This window comes from Prionailurus bengalensis, chromosome B1 (assembly GCF_016509475.1).
Source record: "Prionailurus bengalensis isolate Pbe53 chromosome B1, Fcat_Pben_1.1_paternal_pri, whole genome shotgun sequence".
In the NCBI taxonomy this organism is placed as follows: Eukaryota; Metazoa; Chordata; class Mammalia; order Carnivora; family Felidae; genus Prionailurus; species Prionailurus bengalensis.
The window spans coordinates 187,365,159-187,383,774 of record NC_057344.1 but is presented as its reverse complement, the minus strand read 5'-3'; the positions used below and the strand labels follow the sequence as shown (position 1 = coordinate 187,383,774).

The following is an 18,616-nucleotide window of genomic DNA, read 5'->3' as shown; positions in this document are numbered from 1 at the left end:
AGCAGGGAACCAGACAACTGTGCAACTTGACGGCAATGATTCTTTTGTCTCCACAGTTCATTAACTTAGTAAACCATGGCTAATGTAGGTATAATACTTTCTTGTAAGCATAACTAATACATTCTGTCTAAAATATGGTTCTGCAACAGAAACCTAAATGAACAGGAACACTAAATATTGCAGTGCTAGTGGACCATTTTATTTAGAGCACAACATCGGGGCGGGTTAGGAGGCTGAAGGACGGAAACGGACCCAAACTCCGGCAACCAACTAATTACAAAAAATAATAATAAAATAAAGGGAGACCAGAGACGCCCCATCGGTTGGTGTCTTTCGTCCTTTTCTCCAGAAGAGCAGAAAATGCCATCAGATGGCCATGGCGGGAGAGTCTGTGAGCTGTAGTTGCCTCCACTCTGTTTCACCCCCGAGAAAGTTCTACTCATCCCTTCACACCGAGGAAGGATAATTGGGAAATGGCTCTAGAGTCCAAGGAACTTTGAAGAAGGGCACGCTAGGGTTCAAATGACTTTACGCTTACAGGGGAACATTTGCGTTTACAATCCATTTTCTATTCGGGAGGATGGGTGAACGCTGTTCAGCAGAGTTCAAGTCTGCTAACAAGTCTGGGGTTAGACTTAAGGCAACTGCACATTTCAAGGAAATGGCAGAAAAACCTGACTTGGCTGGAGAAAAGGGAAAAAAATACACACACACACACACACACACACGACCAAGTAGGTCACAGAAAGCCACATGCAATTTTGGTATGAACAGGAAGATACTGCCTCTTTTTCCTACTTTGCAATAAAAATCTGGAAGAAATTAATATTTCCTGTATAATAAAATATTTGACACCACTATTTGGCAATTTTTATTCTGTACGGCTAAAGCTTTCTAAATGAGGGGAGAAAGGCTACAAAAATGCAAAGTAATGTGACTTTGGAAATCCATCCCAGAGAAATTCAGAAAGACAGGGGAATACAAACACAGAGAAGGGACCCAGCAGAGTCCCAGAAAAGCTCCCTTGATTAGCAGGCACCCCCACATGCCTTCCGTACTCTTCATTTGAAGGTAATAGGGAGGCGGCATATTATACAATGAAACCTCCATGTCACTGAGGCACACTCTCCTTTTGTCCCCTCTTTCATGGACAGGTATGCCTTTTACTCGCTCTAAGAGATTCTTATGTATTCAATCTTTCTCTCTCTTTTTTCCCCTTGTTTCCTTTACCTTTCGCACTGCCCCGTTTCCAACACTCATTTCTACCACGTGCTATCTTCAGTTACCATTACAACAAATTTAAAGATACTAATGCTCCTCCAAAGAAACGATAAATTCTCAGATACTTCTCACAGGAGGCTAAGATGCCCAAAGAAATAATGATGAATAATCTCTCTTTGCTCAGCCAATAAAAGTCAAATATTGCAAATGACATAGCCTTTGAATAGGGGAAATGACATTCGACATCCTAAAATCCAATTCCATAAATCTTCTCGTGGTTCCCAAATTAGAGTAGTTGTTACATTCCTAATAATTTATTGCCAGGATCACTCGTTTGATACTTATCAGATAATGCTCTATACTCTTGCTCATCTCTTTTTTGAATGTATAGTTTATCTTGTCTTTCCAAATAGATTATATGCTCTTAGTAGAATGTTGCTTGGGCTTATTTGTGCAAAAATTCTTGTACTTTTTTTAGAAAAATTTTTCTAGATTCTCCTTTAGTCGCGGGTCTTATATTTCAGTGGCTCAAGAATACCTTGGGAAGCTGGTCAAACATTTTTAATGAGGTGGTTCATGGGCCGCAAATGGAGAGCCTCTGTCCTGTCATGTCTAAGTAGCACATTGCCTTGTTCTCAGGTGTATGTATTTTGACTGACATTCTAGACTTATAAAAAGAAACCCTAAACTTCAGAAACACCAAATTAGGCCACTATTAAAGAGAGACTAGTTCTAAAAATAGCTCAGCTATCTAGGGATTTTAAATATAGAAATTCTTTTTAGTCTTGAACATTCGAAACCCTTGTCCTAGTACCTAAGCTCATTATCACTTAAATAACTGATTCTCAAGTTGCTCTGGGGAGTGGCGACACCCTGATGGTAGTTTGTTTGTTTGCTTGAGTTTTTTTGTTTTTGTTTTTGTTTGTTTTTTGAGTTAAAAACATAGCCTTTTCCCTTCTGCACATTTTGGAGGGCCTATGGGGGTGGAGCAGACATCCACTGGGCTTGTACTCTGTGCTGGGTAAGACACCAGGGTGCTGGCATTTTAGGGACTTCATGGTTCCTTTTAATAAACAGGCAATTCCCTAAAACTTGAAGTAAGTGTATGTTCTTGCATGTGTGCGTAAGATTTCCGGAAACACTCCGAGATAACCAAACAGACCCCACGAGGGAGAATATGAGGGGTGGAAATTTCTGTGGGCACTGCTTGTTAAAAAAAAAAAAAAAAAAAGTAATACCTGCTTCATGGATGGAAGTTATTTCAGGATTAGTGAGTAGGTGGGTAAGGGAAAACAGCTCAGATAATTCCCTAAACTTTTGTACTGTTTACTGAAATATCTTTATTCAGAGAATACCTCCAAGCAAGACTGGGAAATCTCAAGGATGCAACCACCAGTGCCTAAGTGAAAATCTATTTCCAGATATAGTTGAGACCTAAAGCAAAACAAAGCAAAACAGAAGCGTGAGAAGCACTGTATATACTTATATATATAAAATAGTGTCAAACTTTCAAGAGCCGCTGATAGGACAGAGACCCCTTGCCGCACCTGAACTAATTGGATTTCTCCCATTTCCCCACCCAGAACTCTGTCCCCTGCGGGAGGAGGGCAGTCAATACTCAATTCCTTAATGCCACTACCTTTGCTCATCTTCCCTCTAATGGCCAGACTCTCAATTTCACCCCACAAGCTTAAATCAACAGGGCTAATGCCTCCCATAACCTCCGGATTATTTCCTGTGTGTTGATTTTCCGGGGAATGTGTACATTTCGGTGTTGACAGTACAAGGTATATTCCATGCTCTCTCTTGAACTTAGCAGGTTTTGACAGATTTATGTGAGGACAGATGGCCATTACAGGCTGAAGGCTGACAAGAGGCAGTTCAGAGCATTGCTAACACACTTGCACAAACTCTCAGCAGTGCAGCACTGTGCAGAATGTAATTCAGACTATAGCTTTTTTATTACTGCCTATTTTCTTTTGTCAAAAGAGCCTGCTGTGCAGAGCAACAAATGGCTGCTATTACCCGGAATGTAATGGGTGTCAGACAAATCACGTAACACAAACAATCAAGAGTATGTAGGTCATATTTCAACAGAGCACAACCTTAGCAATATTTATGATTACTGCATTGAAATGTGTTCTATAATAAACAAGTACCTCTGCATCACTCACACTTAGGCACTTCTGCAAAGCAAGTCTGGGAAAAGTGGTGCACACTCCACAGTCATCTTTTTAAACAGCCCTTTTATTTAAAAAAAAAAAGTCAGAGACAAGTTTTGTTTCGTTTTTCATTATGGGCTATAAAACGATTTTCTTTGAGGAGTTCTCTCTTGGGTTTGTTTGTTTAATTGCATGACTCTGATAAACGGTGACTCCTCTGTGTTTTGCGTGTTCCACTGTCTACGCAGTGACTTCAGCAGGGTTTTGCTTCTTGTTTTTTGTTTTTGAATAGTTTACAGTATTTTGCAGAACCTAACGCTGTATCTGTGCCTTGCCTCGCAGTTTCTTTGACGGCGGGATTTCCCTTAGGCCACATGTCGATTCGGATATTTCTTAAGGACAAACAGTGGGAAGGTGAGGTTCTCATTTGCTTCAAGCCTTCCCGGAAAAAAAGAAGGACTGGGCAGAGAGGCGTGTGGCTCCTCCTACCCATGCAATCTATGCCTCAAGAATCTGGAGATTATAGGAAGGGCTGACACTCAGTATGAACTGCCACTGCTCTGCCAGTGAGAATATTTCGTTAAAGGAGTTGCTCCTGTGGTCTCACCCACCCCCAACTTCCCGGAACTCACCGGAGCCCCAGAGGAGCCAGCCACGGAAGTGTTAATGCTTGCACAGGGGAACATCCCCTGTGAGGTACTCTGCCCAGTACTCTGGCTGCCATCAACCCCGGCTGGTCTGAGGGCCAGTGCTCCTGACTTTGCTGCTTTTTCAGTATTTCCTACATCACCCCTGATTCCCGGAGAACAAACCGGCCTCACGGAAAGCCTTCAGAACATTCCTAGGACATGTGCCTAACTCCCCAACGCTTGCTCATGGAAGACGGAGATACTAATTGGTTCCCCTTGCACTTTCCCACAGAGCTGGGGCAGGAGTAGGGATGAGGGTGGGGGTGAGGGGGTGACGTTTCTGGGAACGTCGATCACCAACTCCCCCCACAAGCTGATGTGGGAGAGGAAATCACTGTGTTATTCTTGGCTTAAAAGAAATTTGGATAGTATTATTTCCTGAAAAGATAACAAAGGAATGATCATTCCAGATGTTGGGTCAAGAAGAATGAGATCAAAAAAAGAAAACGAAGAATGGAGTTGAAATATGGAGGAAACCCCTGACAGTAAGAGGTGCCAAACACTGGAATGGGCTGTAAAGAGAATTTGTGGGGTCTCTCTTTCTTGGAGTCTTCAGGCTCAGTAAAGGATTATATGACCTGTCAAAATCACTTTCCAGTTCTCTCATGCTATGGTTTTCCTTTGAAAACTACCAACTACTGCTCATATTTGGCTTTGGTTCATTTCCCCAAAGATAAGTCACATACAAAAGAAGTATATACCAAAAGCGTACAGCAAATCTATGCTCTCTGTCAATATTCTGTCCAGCAAAACAGATTTTTAAATGGGAAGTCCAAAAATGGCAATATAAAACTCTACCTAGGGGCACCTGGGTGGCTCAGTCAGTTAAGCCTCCGACTTCGGCTCAGGTCATGATCTCACGGTTCGTGAGTTCAAGCCCCACATCGGGCTCTGTGCTGACAGCTCGGAGCCTGGAACCTGCTTCGGATCCTGTGTCCCCCTCTCTCTCTCTCTCTGCCCCTCCCCCACTCACACTCTGTCTCTCTCTGTTCTCAAAAAATAAATAAAAATTAAAAAAAAATAAAACTCTACATAAAAGAATAAGAAATGACAAACTGATGGGTTAATGAGTGGGTTCTTTTAAGAACAAGTCCACCAAAGTTCAGTTTGGATGTTGGCCAATTTAAGCCAAGGGAAAACATACAGTGAAAAACAAATGACACCAAACACTTGTCCTCTATCATCAAAACCACGAGGAAACTGCAATACCAATGGAGGAAAATATTGCTAAGACCTAGTGCGTTAGGGTGATGAAACTGCTGATTATTTTCTTCTTCCCCTTCCCCCTAATTAGTTATAAAATAGCCATCTTGCTTTTTATTACTTCCACAGAAATAATTTTAAAACCAGTTCATGTGTACATGTACACATACATACATGTGAAACCTGGGGGTCAGCCACTTTGGTCCCTAACCAAATTCCTTTTATGTCTTCTGGCTGAAGCCATCATCCAGTTGAGCTGACATTGCCTTGCCATTTCCATTTCAGAAACAAAAAGTCTAGCACTCTGAAAATCTCCATATGCAATAGATTTAAATGCCTTCTGCCAAAAGAGCATTCTCTCCTCTCATCTTGTTTTACTAACAGCTATTTTGAAATCAAATTAGTTTTTACACCTGTAAAAAAGAAGCGGTTTTTTTTTTTTTTATCAGCCAAAATGAGCTAGTTTAGGACAATCACAAAGTCAGACCAGCTGGCAATACCTAATAAAGCAAACTTCCTGTCTCATCCCTCCTGTTTCCCAAAGACTCTGCAGATGGGGCAGAGGGATTTTTCTGGAGGTCTCAGAATTTTGTTGACTCTTTACATCTGCACGTAAATGTTTGGAACATGTCCCTAAAATTTGAGAAAGTAAAGAAAAAGGAGACACCAGAAGGTCCTGGGCAACAGCTTGATCCATTTCCTTGGCCATAACGAAATGGATTAAGCCTGTAGACCAAAGATCAACAAATCAACAACATGAATGTTTCCACCCTGTCCACCCCCTTGCTGCACCAACGGCAGACATCACTAATTGGTCATGACATTTTCACTGAATACAGACTTGGCCTTGGAATCCTCCTCAACACAATGCTCCTGGCAGCCAATACCAATCAATGACACTTGGCAAATGAAATGAAACCTATTTAACATAACACATGTTGACTACTATCTTTAAAATTCACGCTTCAGGAAGGAGACATCATCTCTAGTTGGACAGACATGCTTTGAACCCAGGGTCCACCACGAAGCCAGTGTCAACATATAGGTTTTTCCTCAACCATGAAATGGCCAGAGAATCAAAAAGATAGTATATAGCACATGCTTACTAGGGAGTGGCTAATCTCCAGAATGTGTAGGAATAATAGAAGTAGCTATTATTGACAGAGTATCAGGGAGGAGATTGTTCTTCCTTGACTTGGTAAATCCATCCCCATACCAAAAATGGCATATGCTGAATTTCATATTAGAGAATTAGAGGGATTTTGCCACAAAGAGAATATGTAACTTCATATGAGTGTGCCAAGGAGAAAACAACATGAAGGCCAATGAAAGGGAACAGGTGAAGATCTCACAAGTTGAAAAGATGAGCGACAGGGTACAGACACCTCGGCAGATAAAATTAAGGCAGAATCAGTAATTAAATACCTTATATTTATTGAATACTTATATATGCTGGCACTGGAGTAAACCTTTTTTCACATTTTATCTCAATCCTCAGAGAGACCCAATGAGATACTGGTGCTGTCATTATCTTCCTTTGGTGCATTAGGATCCTGAGCCTTACAGAAGTTAATTAAAATGACCAAAGGCCATATTGCTAGATGGTAGATCCAGAATTTGAACTTGGGTTTATCCAATGTCAGAGCCAAGGTTTTGCATAACTTCACTAAGCTATGCTGCCTGTTTTCAGAAAATCATGGTAGACTACTTTTATTTGGAGCTTTGCTGCTTATAAAGTTTTAAAATTCTGGTTGGACGCACACAAAATTGCCATTTTAGGATGTCAAAAATGGTTGAATGCTGGCAATTTTATTTTTCCAACCTATATTTTAGTCCTTTAAGTCAGACAGTAGTTCGATTGGGGGATTATAAGTATGATTTTAACATTAAGGAAACTCAGACCCAGAAAAGATTAAGGAGAGAGAAAAGCGTTTTAGCAATTTAAAGACGAAGGGGGAAAAGCGCATGGCCCGTCTTGCAGTTCCTTACTGATGTCACTGCCCATGCCAAGTTCAGTGTTACTAAAACATCTCTTTGATTTCCTGCCTTCTTGCTTCTGCTCCGTCAATATCTTCTCCCCTTAGTCCCCTGGGCAGTTCAAGTCTGATACAAATATTCCTCTCCCTAAGGCTCCCCCAGTCAGTTTTGCCTACAGAGAGCAGGGTTCCTTCCACACTCCTTTCCATGGATCGCCTGGGTCCTTGGCTAATGATATCACCTCAATGCTTCCTTTGGTCCTTGAACCGTCTTTGTAATCCTTTTCAATCTTCTGCGCAGTCATTGTATTTAACTTGAAGCAAAGTGACTTGATAACTTCTTTTCTCCCTTTGGTGATTCTCCTGAGCTGCAATCAGTGTGCATCACATCCTCCAAACACTACTATGCAAGAAGTTTTACTAGAGATTGTTTCAGGAGATGGAGATCATAACCATCACATACGGCAGAGCGCTTCAAACCCACAATATCTCTATCCAAAAAAAAAACAAAAACTTCCTCACATCCTTCTCCGGTCAAGTTCCAAACTTCTCTTCCTAACCTCCTTCTGACTGCTGCAAGTTTCTCCTCAGTCCCTTGTTTTCCTGGAGCTGTAAATTCTTTCTAGTATGTAATGCAATTTGACCCCACCTCACTTTCTCTAATTTGCATCTTTACACTTAAAACTACCATGCTCAAGAAACTAAAAACCACCCCCTGGGCCCACCTTTCTTAGAAGATAACAAAACATGAGAGGTAATAAATATTTCGCCTTCATCCTACTTGCCCCATGTGTGTTATTTCCCCAACAGACTATAAGCCCATATCTTTTTTTTTTTTTAATGTTTATTTATTTTTGAGACACAGAGACAGAGCATGAGCGGGGGAGGGGCAGACAGAGAGGGAGACACGGAATCCGAAGGATAAGCTCACATCTTAAACACAAGACTATTGAGCAGGCCAAGTACAATGCTTCATGCTTTGTAGGGATCAGTCTCTAGGCTTTATATTTGCTGTACATCCACTAAGACCTATCATATTGCAAGCATTGAGCAGGTATTAAAAATGGTGGTAAACTGATTTTCATTGTACCCAATAATCTTTCAAAGCACCAAGAAGAAAGGATTTAAACCAGTCAGACAAATTCTGATTCACTGACAGAAATAAATCCACTGTGTATGTTTTTAAGGATTCTAAATATGTAAAAAAAAAAATGTATCTTCTATAAATCGCTACTTTTCTCTCAATAGCATGGGCTACTAAACTTTCAAAATGATAATTAAATTATTTAAAGTTAGGTTCCTCTCAAGAAGAAAAATGCTAAAACTTTTGCAAGAAGAAAAAAGAAGTGCTTTTTTTTTGTAACACCATAATCTCACTAATAGAAGGAATGCAATGAAAGTGATATTCTCATATACACACGCGAGCAAAACACTTCAAAGACAAAGATACCTAGGGGCACCTGGGTGGCTCAGTCGGTTAAGCCTCTGACTTCAGCTCAGGTCATGATCTCACAGTCCATGAGTTTGAGCCCCGCCTCGGGCTCTGCGCTGACAGCTCAGAGCCTGGAGCCTGCTTTGGATTCTGTGTGTCCCTCTCTCTCTGACCCTCCCCTGTTCATGCTCTGTCTCTCTCTGTCTCAAAAATAAATAAACATTTAAAAAATTAAAAAAAAAAAAGATACCCAATGCCAGGAAGGATGTAATAAAGCAAGTATATCCATGGAAGGATATCCATAGGGTGATAAATGAAAGCACTTCTTTTGGAAAGCAGTGTGGCAATCTATACAAGAAGGCCCTAAGATATTATATCTTTATATTCATTATTAAAAACTACTAAGAATTTGTTTTGAGACAATAAGATTAAATTTATGAACAGAACCAACAAAACCCACAAATAATCCAATTAAAATGGGCAGAAGACCTGAACAGACATTTTACCAAAGAAGACATACAGATGGCCAACGGAAACATGAAAAGACGCGTAACATCACTAAATCATCAGGAAAATGAACATTAAAACCATGGTGAGATATCACCTTATACCTGTCAGAATGACTCGTATCAAAAGACAAGAAATAACAAGAGTTGGTAAGAATGCTGAAAGAAAGGAATCCTCGTAACTTCTGGTGGGAATGTAAGTTGGTGCAGCCAGTATAGAAAATGATATGGGGGTTTCTCAAAAAATTAAAAATAGAAATACCATCTAACCCAGTAATTCCACTGTTGGGTATTTACTCAACAAAAATGAAAACACTAATCAGAAAAGATATATGCATCCCTACATTTATTACAGCATTATTTATAGTAGCCAAGATATAAAAGCAATAGATGAATAAAGAAGATATAGTATACATATAAAATGGAATATTACTCAGCTATAAAAAAGAATACAATCTTGCCATTTCTGAAAGCATGGATGGATCTAGAGTGTCTTATGCTAAGCGAAATAAGTCAGACAGAGAAAGACAAATCCCGTATGATGTCACTTATATGTGGGATCTAAAAAACAAAACAAAACAAAAAACGAACAAACAAAAGCCAGAAACAGATTCACAAATACAGAGAACAAACTGGTGGTTACCAGAGGGGAGAGAAGGGGGGGGGGGGGCGGGGATGGGCAAAATAGGTGAAGGGGATTAAGAGGTACAAACTTCCAGTTATAAATATGTCATGGGGATGAAAAGTACAGCATAGGGAATTAATCAATAATATTGCAATAAACTTGTATGTTCACAAACAGTAACTACACTTATCCCGGTGAGCACTGCATAATATATAGAAGTGTTGAATTACTATGTTATATACCTGAAACTAGTATAACATTACATGTCAACTATACTTCAGTAAAAAAAAAAAATAAATTATGAGCAAACATTTCTAATGCAGTGCCATTTCAAAACAGTAACACTTTAAAACAACCAAAATTTATAATAGGAGTATGATGAAACAAATTTTGACGTACTTACTAAAACTAATGTCATACAACCCATTAAAAGCCTGATAGTAAAAGGCCGGTGAAGATATGAAAATTTCCTATTAAAATGCTAACTGAAAAGTCAGGATGCAAAATTATATATACAAAATGACTATGGTATAAATACAATGTATAAAATTATCCATAGGGAAAAAATACTATGGATAACTGTACACCTTAGAATTACAACTAACTTTTCTACTAGTTTATATTTTTGACATTTTTACAAGAAGATTAAATTATTCATAATATAATACATAATACAATAATAAAAATGTTTTAACAGAAACCTGGGTGCGGGTATACACAGTGGAAGCTTTCTGAATCCTCTTTGGAACAAAGTAACTGCCTTTTACAACATTCTGCACACTCATATTTAACAGATTCAACTGAGTTCTTATCATGATCCACAGTAGTATTTCCCAAACAAGGTGATGTCTATTATAGTGGTAACTGGAATTATGTAAGATAATAAAATATTACGAAATTGAATGACATATACGAAAAATAGTTTCCATCAGAAGAACCAATAAAGGTATCCCACTAAAAGAAGAGTTGTCAAATAAGTTGTAGACAGGTGGTATTGAAAATACTGGGAAAACATGGGAAATGATTATTATTATTTAATTATGTGAAAATCATAAAAATCTAGGATGATTTTGCTCTCAGGCTACAACACAAATATCTTTAATTCTTTTCCTTTAAAAATCAAGAAATGAACAGTATATACCATCTATGATACATTATTAGTGCAGTTTGTGCCAGAAAGATGAATGGATTGACAGGACATTAAAGTTGAAAGCAAAGGTCTCTGTTTCTTATACAGAAAATTTGATACTTGAATGTTTCTTTATATGATTTAGGCAAAAGTAAAATGACAAAGCTGTATACTTTAATCAACTTTTTCAACAGACCCACCAAATACTCATTCTAAATGGTCAGATAAGAAGGTCTCTGCTGTGTATGATACACACACATAAAAGCTACTTATAGGAGTAATTATAATTTATTTAAGAAATGATGTAAAGCATATGCTTTTAAGCGAATCTCTGTGCGCGTATATGTATGTAGGCATATAAAGATATGTTTACATTTGCATATGTATATGTCTGTATACACACACATACACACATAAAATATATAGAAATACCATGAATTCAACTAATCTACTGCTTGACCAAATCATGCGATCATGCGAAAGACCTTTTTCGTAAGGAGGTAATTTAGCAAACTCAAAGTGCGAAATTAAACTTAGCAACAATGACCATGGTGCATATAGGCACTAACTATAGTGCCTGGTTAAAGGAATCTTGTTTAAGTTACTGTTCCTTTACCCTTATCAGCAAGGGCCAGAGCCAAGGAACTTCTTACTCAGACAAGCCTAAGATTCACCCTCTGGTGTAATTTAAGTACCTCCACATAAAGCACTCAGTGCAAAGGCACTTTTTTTTTTTTTAATTTTTTTTTTCAACGTTTATTTATCCTTGGGACAGAGAGAGACAGAGCATGAACGGGGGAGGGGCAGAGAGAGAGGGAGACACAGAATCGGAAACAGGCTCCAGGCTCTGAGCCATCAGCCCAGAGCCCGACACGGGGCTCGAACTCACGGACCACGAGATCGTGACCTGGCTGAAGTCAGACACTTAACCGACTGCGCCACCCAGGCGCCCCGCAAAGGCACTTTTTGTAACCAACTTAGAAGTCTTCCTAGGAAGTCCCTGGATGATTAAGTTACTTAGGGGTTACTCCAAGTTTTTAAGGCTCCTTCCTCTTCAGTATATAAAGTAAGACTCACTAAATGAGTCCAGAAGTCCAAACGGTAAAGAAAATCACTCTTGTTTGAGGATATGGGAATACATTCCGTTTTGGTGAATGGGCAGATTTTTATTTTTCTCCTTTGCTGAAAAGATATAAAGATGGTAACATATATAGGAGAGATCATATTGTTAAGTACAATGGCGAGTGAGAAAATATTTCAATTAAAACATCGATATGATCACTTTGCTCCTTGGGTTCAGAACTTTGCTCCCTGTTTTCTAGCTCTGTGATCTTGGGCAAGTTACTGAACATTTCTGAACCTTATTTCCTCATCTTAAAGATGGGAAAACTACCACTATCTTCATGAGGTTGTTGTGAAACCAGTCAAAAATTCCTCATGTTTGGGGCGCCTGGGTGGTTCAGTCGGTTAAGCGTTGGACTTCGGCTCAGGTCACGATCTCGCGGTTCTGAGTTCGAGCCCTGCGTCGGGCTCTGTACTGAGCTCAGAGCCTGGAGCCTTCTTCCCATTTTGTGTATCCCTCTCTCTGCCCCTCCCCCCCCCCCACACACTCCCTCTCTCTCTCTCTCTCTCTCTTTCTCAAAAATAAATAAAACATTAGATTTTTTTTTAAATTCCTCCTGTTCAAGTTTTGGGGTCTCAATCTGAAATAGGGTTATTCAAGGATCCAAAGCAATAATACACATCAGAGGATCTGGCCCCAGTCTGCCACACACAAAAAATGTCTTCTTTAAAAAAAAGAAGAAGAAATGAAAATATTTATAGGTAACTTCTTATCCAATGTTGTTTGTACTATTTGTTAATTTCATTAATCACATAGAGAATACACGCTATCATTTAACACATATTTCATACACACACACACACACACATAACTACACACGGTTCCAAGTGATATATAAGGCTCACCTGCAGTTCCAGAGAGTTCCACACTTAAGGTTCGTTCAATAGTCTTGTTCTCAAATGGGGAACCCTTGGGGTCACTGGAAGATATGGCACATTTATAAAAACAAACTGAAATGGAGTTGCTGTAGCCAAATGTATTAGAACCCCCTTCCCTTTCTGAAAATGGTTACATTTCTTAATACTTACTTTGGTGACTCTGGGGTCAGAGGAAGAGATAAAGTTGTTGGTTTGGCTAAAGGAAAGAAAAGGAAACTAATTATGAAATATTGAGGGGTTTTTTTAGATTTTTTTTTTTTTACTACAATCAGGTTGGAAACTGGAAACTGGAAAACTAAAGTACGGAAATCCCTGAATATTGGATCAAAGTCAGACAACAGTCCATTATGCTAAAACAAATTCCAAACAACATTTCCATCAGTAAACTATCATTCAAAACCACATACAAAAACCAGAATTTTCCCCAAAATGTAGCATCTCGGTTAAGGATACAAATTTTGCATCATACCATCAGAGAGAAATAATGTTTTCTATTTTAATTTGGAATACAGTACACGGTTTGTTTAGACAAGAAAACAGCAGAATAACTATCAGACAACAGAACGTTATGAATATTCAGTTGATTTTTCTCCTAAAATGTATAATTTTATATCTAGCCCTGAGAATAGGTTATATCTACGAGGCCAAAGCTCAAGCAATAACCGTTCCATTTACTGAAAATTAATTGAGAGATTATGACAAATTGTGGACATTGACCCAGATGGTTTAAAAGAGGTTTAGATCCCCAAATCTTACAGACTACGGAAGTAAAACACTGCATTTATCAGTGGAGAGATCAACAGACTTGCAAAGAGAGAGCTCATTTACTTCCTTTTATGCTTCCTAAATCTTACCTCCTACAGGTGGCATTTCCTAATTAGGAGGGGTGGAGTAAGAATATTCTCACTCCAAAATTTCAATTGCTTCTCCTTGGCAGTCTTGTATTTTGAACAGAAGGAGGGGAAAACATGATGAGAAACGCACTTGGGATATACATCCACATATTATGCATATATGTGCTTGTCTATAAAGATATATTTATATGTAAGTAAGTTTATGTCAATTTCTTCTCATTAACACAACTACTTTCGAAAGGTCAAGAGGTAGTCATTTACATAATGAAAATCCTAGACTTGAAAATAAAAAGGTCTCTAGAACAAACTCTTATTTTAGAGATGAAAAACCTGAGGTCTAACGATATGAAATGATATTTCGAAGGGCCATAAAACTAGTTCCTGGCAGAGTCAGCCCAGAATATATTTCCTTTTTCCTGTTACCGAAAGGAATTGCATTCGATAGATATTAAAGTAAATTAATCAACCCCAGTAATTAAGGTCCTTTGAAATGTGAAAATATTATTTATGTCCAAATTAGGCTGAAATTACATACTTTACTTGGATAAATAGTATTTACATATTTAATTTGTCGATTTAGATTTGGTTTTTAAACAATTGAACGGTTTATCATCTATCCAGTGTGCATCCAGAAATATGAAGTTCATGCTGCCTTCTACAAATTAGGTACATTGATTGATCGGCTTTTATATATACAGATAAATGAACTGGGTTTTACATTAATTGTTTTAGTATGTCTGATATAACGAGCCTTTCCAAAAGAGCACACTCGTGAAAGAAATTTACCAACTTTTTCAGTGTTCAACTAATAATTAGGATCACGCATACAGGTTCCATGGAAAATGTCACCAGATAGGAACTGTGTGCTATAGGTCACACAATAAATAGACATTGAAAATTGGTCTTTGAAATTCCAGTTTTCAAAGTGTAGGGTAGGCTACCTGAAATGCTCAAAGGAAGATTCCAAACATTCTGATAGTTGGGTATAGGTGATCATGATACCATGATTCCTGAATATGCCCATGGTCACAAAAACTACCACTAGGGGAGTATTGATATGGTTTCCTGGGAGTTTAATCCACACCATTCCAATGACTGATAGACCAGGGCCTCTAAGATCCTTGAGGGCAAGAATGCATCTTTTTCCTTCAGATCATGGTATTTTGGACCACGTAGACCCTTGGTTATTGTCTCTAATTGTGAATATACTTTTTTTCGGTTTGAATAATAATTTAAATAAGTCCTGAAGCTGAGCATTTATTTCCTGTTGGTTATCCACAGCCAACCATTTTATTTTTTGTTTTAGGCTTTTGATAACTTCAGGAATTTTGCGGGTTTTTTTGGTCACTCGTTTTTGTTTTTTGTGTTTTGTTAACAGGCCTTGTTCTGGGATAAACTTTTTATGCTTTGCCACAGACAAAATATCTTTTTTAAAAACCCATACAGGGGCACCTGGGTGGCTCAGTCAGTTAAGCGGCCGACTTCAGCTCAGGTCATGATCTCACGGTCTGTGAGTTCGAGCCCCGCATCGGGCTCTGTGCTGACAGCTCAGAGCCTGGAGCCTGTTTCAGATTCTGTGTCTCCCTCTCTCTCTGACCCTCCCCATTCATGCTTTGTCTCTCTCTGTCGCAAAAATAAATAAATGTTTAGGGGCGCCTGGGTGGCGCAGTTGGTTAAGCATCCGACTTCAGCCAGGTCATGATCTCTAGGTCCGTGAGTTCGAGCCCCGCGTCGGGCTCTGGGCTGATGGCTCGGAGCCTGGAGCCTGTTTCCGATTCTGTGTCTCCCTCTCTCTCTGCCCCTCCCCCGTTCATGCTCTGTCTCTCTCTGTCCCAAAAATAAATAAACGTTGAAAAAAAAAATTTTTTTAAATAAATAAATAAATAAATAAATGTTTAAAAAAAAATTTTAAATAAATAAATAAAAATAAATAAATAAATAAAAACCCATACAAAGCAGGTCTCTAAGGAATATATCCTCCACAGGCCAAGTTAACGCCTCACTGTGATGGTTTTGTAAGAGGTTACAGTAATATTAGTAGTAAATGGATTTAAAAAACAAACAAACCAAGAACCCCCAAACTCTCAAAATCCAAAAGAGCCAAATAAAGTCTTAAGAATGTAAAAATTAAAAAGATGTTTAGGGATGCCTGGGTGGCTCAGTCGGTTAAGCACTGAACTCTTGGTTTCAGCTCAGGTCAGGCTCATGGTTGGTGGTTCAAGCCCCGCCGGGGGCTCTGTGCTGACAGTGCAGAGTCTGCTTGGGATTCTCCCTCTCTCCCTCTCTCTCTCTCTCTGTCCCTCCTGCACTGGTGCTGTCTCTGTTTCTTTCAAAATAAATTAACGAACTAAAACAAAACAAAAAACAAAACAAACAAACAAACAAAAAAACCATGTTTAGAACATGTGCTGCTTGTCTGGCTTCACGCACTACAGGGTTTCAGCCGGCTTAGGACTCTAAATTCAGCTCCAAAAACGCTGAACTCATGACTAGGACACACTAGGACCAGGGGGAGAGCAGCCCAGTGAATTTTTCATCCCCTCACTAGAGCAAGCCCAGCTGCGCCCCCTTCCCCTGAGGCTCTCTCCACACCACTGCGTCCCAAAGCGCTGCGGGTTCTGCGCTAAGCGAAACTGTTCCCGCGCATGCGTGTGAGGGGCCAATCAGGGCAAGGTGAGCTGCGAAACAGCTTGGCCCATTTCAAGAAATCTCGTTCCCTGAACCGACAGAAAAGGATGGCCAAGTGATTTTGAGATAACCACCAGGGAAAACCTCATTGAAAGCCAATTTCAAACTCTGAAAGAGAAGGTTTATGGGGACGTAGGGATGAGAGAGGGAAATTCAAAACACTGGAAAGAAAATACTTATTAAAAGCAGCAGCAACGGCATACCTGTATGAAATAATCATGGTTCAAAACAGGGATCAGGGACTACCACTCTGCAGCTGGAAGGGGAAGTTGAGGAAACAAAAGGGGAAAAAAAGAAGTGGGTGTTTGTAATGGCTATTTTACAATCTGCCTGCTTCCACTATAAGGTTAAAGGTAGGGCAAATGTGGAAGCTGGGATATTTTAAAGCAACAGCAACTTTCATAAGCTTCTCAGACAGGACTTTTGTGAGGGAAGAGCCAAAAAGAAAGAAAATTATATCTCGGCCAAGGCAGGTTTTCCCCAAATCACCCTGATCTGCCTCAGAAGCATCGGCCTTCCAGCAATGTATGGGAATAATAAAAATCACCCCAGATGCTTAGTTTGCTCTCGGCCATATTTTTTAATCGAAAGCAAATGAAAATAAATTCCAGGAATTTCCAAATCATTATTTACAAAATAAAATCTATGAGTGTAACATGTGGTCTTAAAAAAAAAAATGAAAGAAAGGAAAGAATACACTTAATAATCGGGAGAGGCTGCATACATTATTATATACTATTTCTTAAGGTATATACAGCAAATCAACAATGCCTCATTTTTGCCATTATTAGAAGGGGGAAAAAATAAAATCTTTTTAATATTGGCTAGCCCAGCTTGCTCAGAATTTCAATTATCTCAGCAATTCAGATTTCACATAAACCTTGTCCGAGGTAGCTATTCCCTTTACACGCCCGCCCCCCCCTCCCCGTCCAGTTCACATTTCAGGTGCCTTTTGGTGATTATGAATTCGGCCGCATATCAGCCAAAGAGGACATGTTCAACCTGTGTCCAAGGAAAGATTTCTTTTATTTTGCTTAATCTCTCCCCAAGTGCTGAATCCTCTTTCCAGAGAGACGGCCGCGGAGCGAAAGCCCAAAGTGGGGGCATCGCAGCCCGGTGCCGGCCGGGTTTGCCTTCGGCTCCCTCCCCGGCAGCCTGTGTTTGGGTCCCCAGCCTACCTTGTAAATGTTGAGACTGCGACTGTGTGTGGGACTTCTTTTTGGAGGTGCATTTGTCTCTGCTACTGTTCCTGTTCTCTGTGGGTTTGATATGAGGTGGGTCATCATTTGTGGTCAGATACTTGAGCAGCTCCGAGCAGGGACGTCTTTGTGGCTTTTGCTGTTGACAAATGCTCCTCGCTTTATTGCTCCATGAATTCTCGGTCTTAAAAACGAGGCATAAAGAAAAAGCTAAAATTAGTGAACTGAACCTTATCAGAATGGATATAGGTTTTCTGAAGAGATGAGATTTTCAATGAAGTGTTCAGTCTAAGTGTACTAGATCTATGAGCTGTGAATAATTGTTTGCAGAACAAGGAAAGAAAATTACATTTAAAATTCCTAAATGACATTTAGGCAGCTTTTTATTTCATTTCTCCTACATTTCAATGTTCCTACTCAGCAACATGTAACTAACAAGACCCTATAGCGCCTTTACTGTGAATAAAAAAAAATAAGCTGGTTTAAACCTTAATTTGCCACTGATTGCTGGAGCCCCGTATTCACAATTCTCTTAAGTACCCCTTAACGCTCCGTTTTCACTCACAGTGAATGGCAAGACAAACATTGTTTAATACAGCCCGCTAACCGAATTATGTCATTGCCAGCCTTCTATCCAATTAATGGCAGAGACAGATCTTTTGCGGTGATTCCAGAACAGTCTTTCTCAGGTTAGACAGCTGGCAAAACGGCAGTCCTGCATCTTAAAGTCACTCCTAGATAATACCAGCCTATCAGCAAATTTTATTGTAACCCACATTGCCGCACGTATTAATACAGTGGGCAAGGAGTAACAGACGGTGGAACTTCCATTCCAATCATCCGAAGACAAAGCATAAATGAACTCTTTCTAGTTTAAAGTAGCTGGAGCGCTGCTTTTGGAAACCCATTTCGTATAGTTTCACAGTTAGAA

The 18,616-nt window shown here is 39.4% G+C and overlaps 1 protein-coding gene across 3 annotated transcripts in view; it reads right to left on the bottom strand.

Moving 5' to 3' along the window:
- The window catches only part of PPARGC1A (PPARG coactivator 1 alpha), a 462,659-nt gene that overhangs the window by 22,700 nt on the left and 421,343 nt on the right, over positions 1-18,616 (bottom strand). For all 3 annotated transcript variants that reach the window (XM_043572870.1, XM_043572869.1, XM_043572871.1), the window contains exons 5-7: positions 17,665-17,869; positions 13,095-13,140; positions 12,912-12,985 (exon numbers count right to left, since the gene is read on the bottom strand). In XM_043572870.1, the coding sequence (XP_043428805.1) occupies positions 12,912-12,985; positions 13,095-13,140; positions 17,665-17,869 (325 nt within the window). The remainder of the gene's footprint in view (positions 1-12,911; positions 12,986-13,094; positions 13,141-17,664; positions 17,870-18,616) is intronic.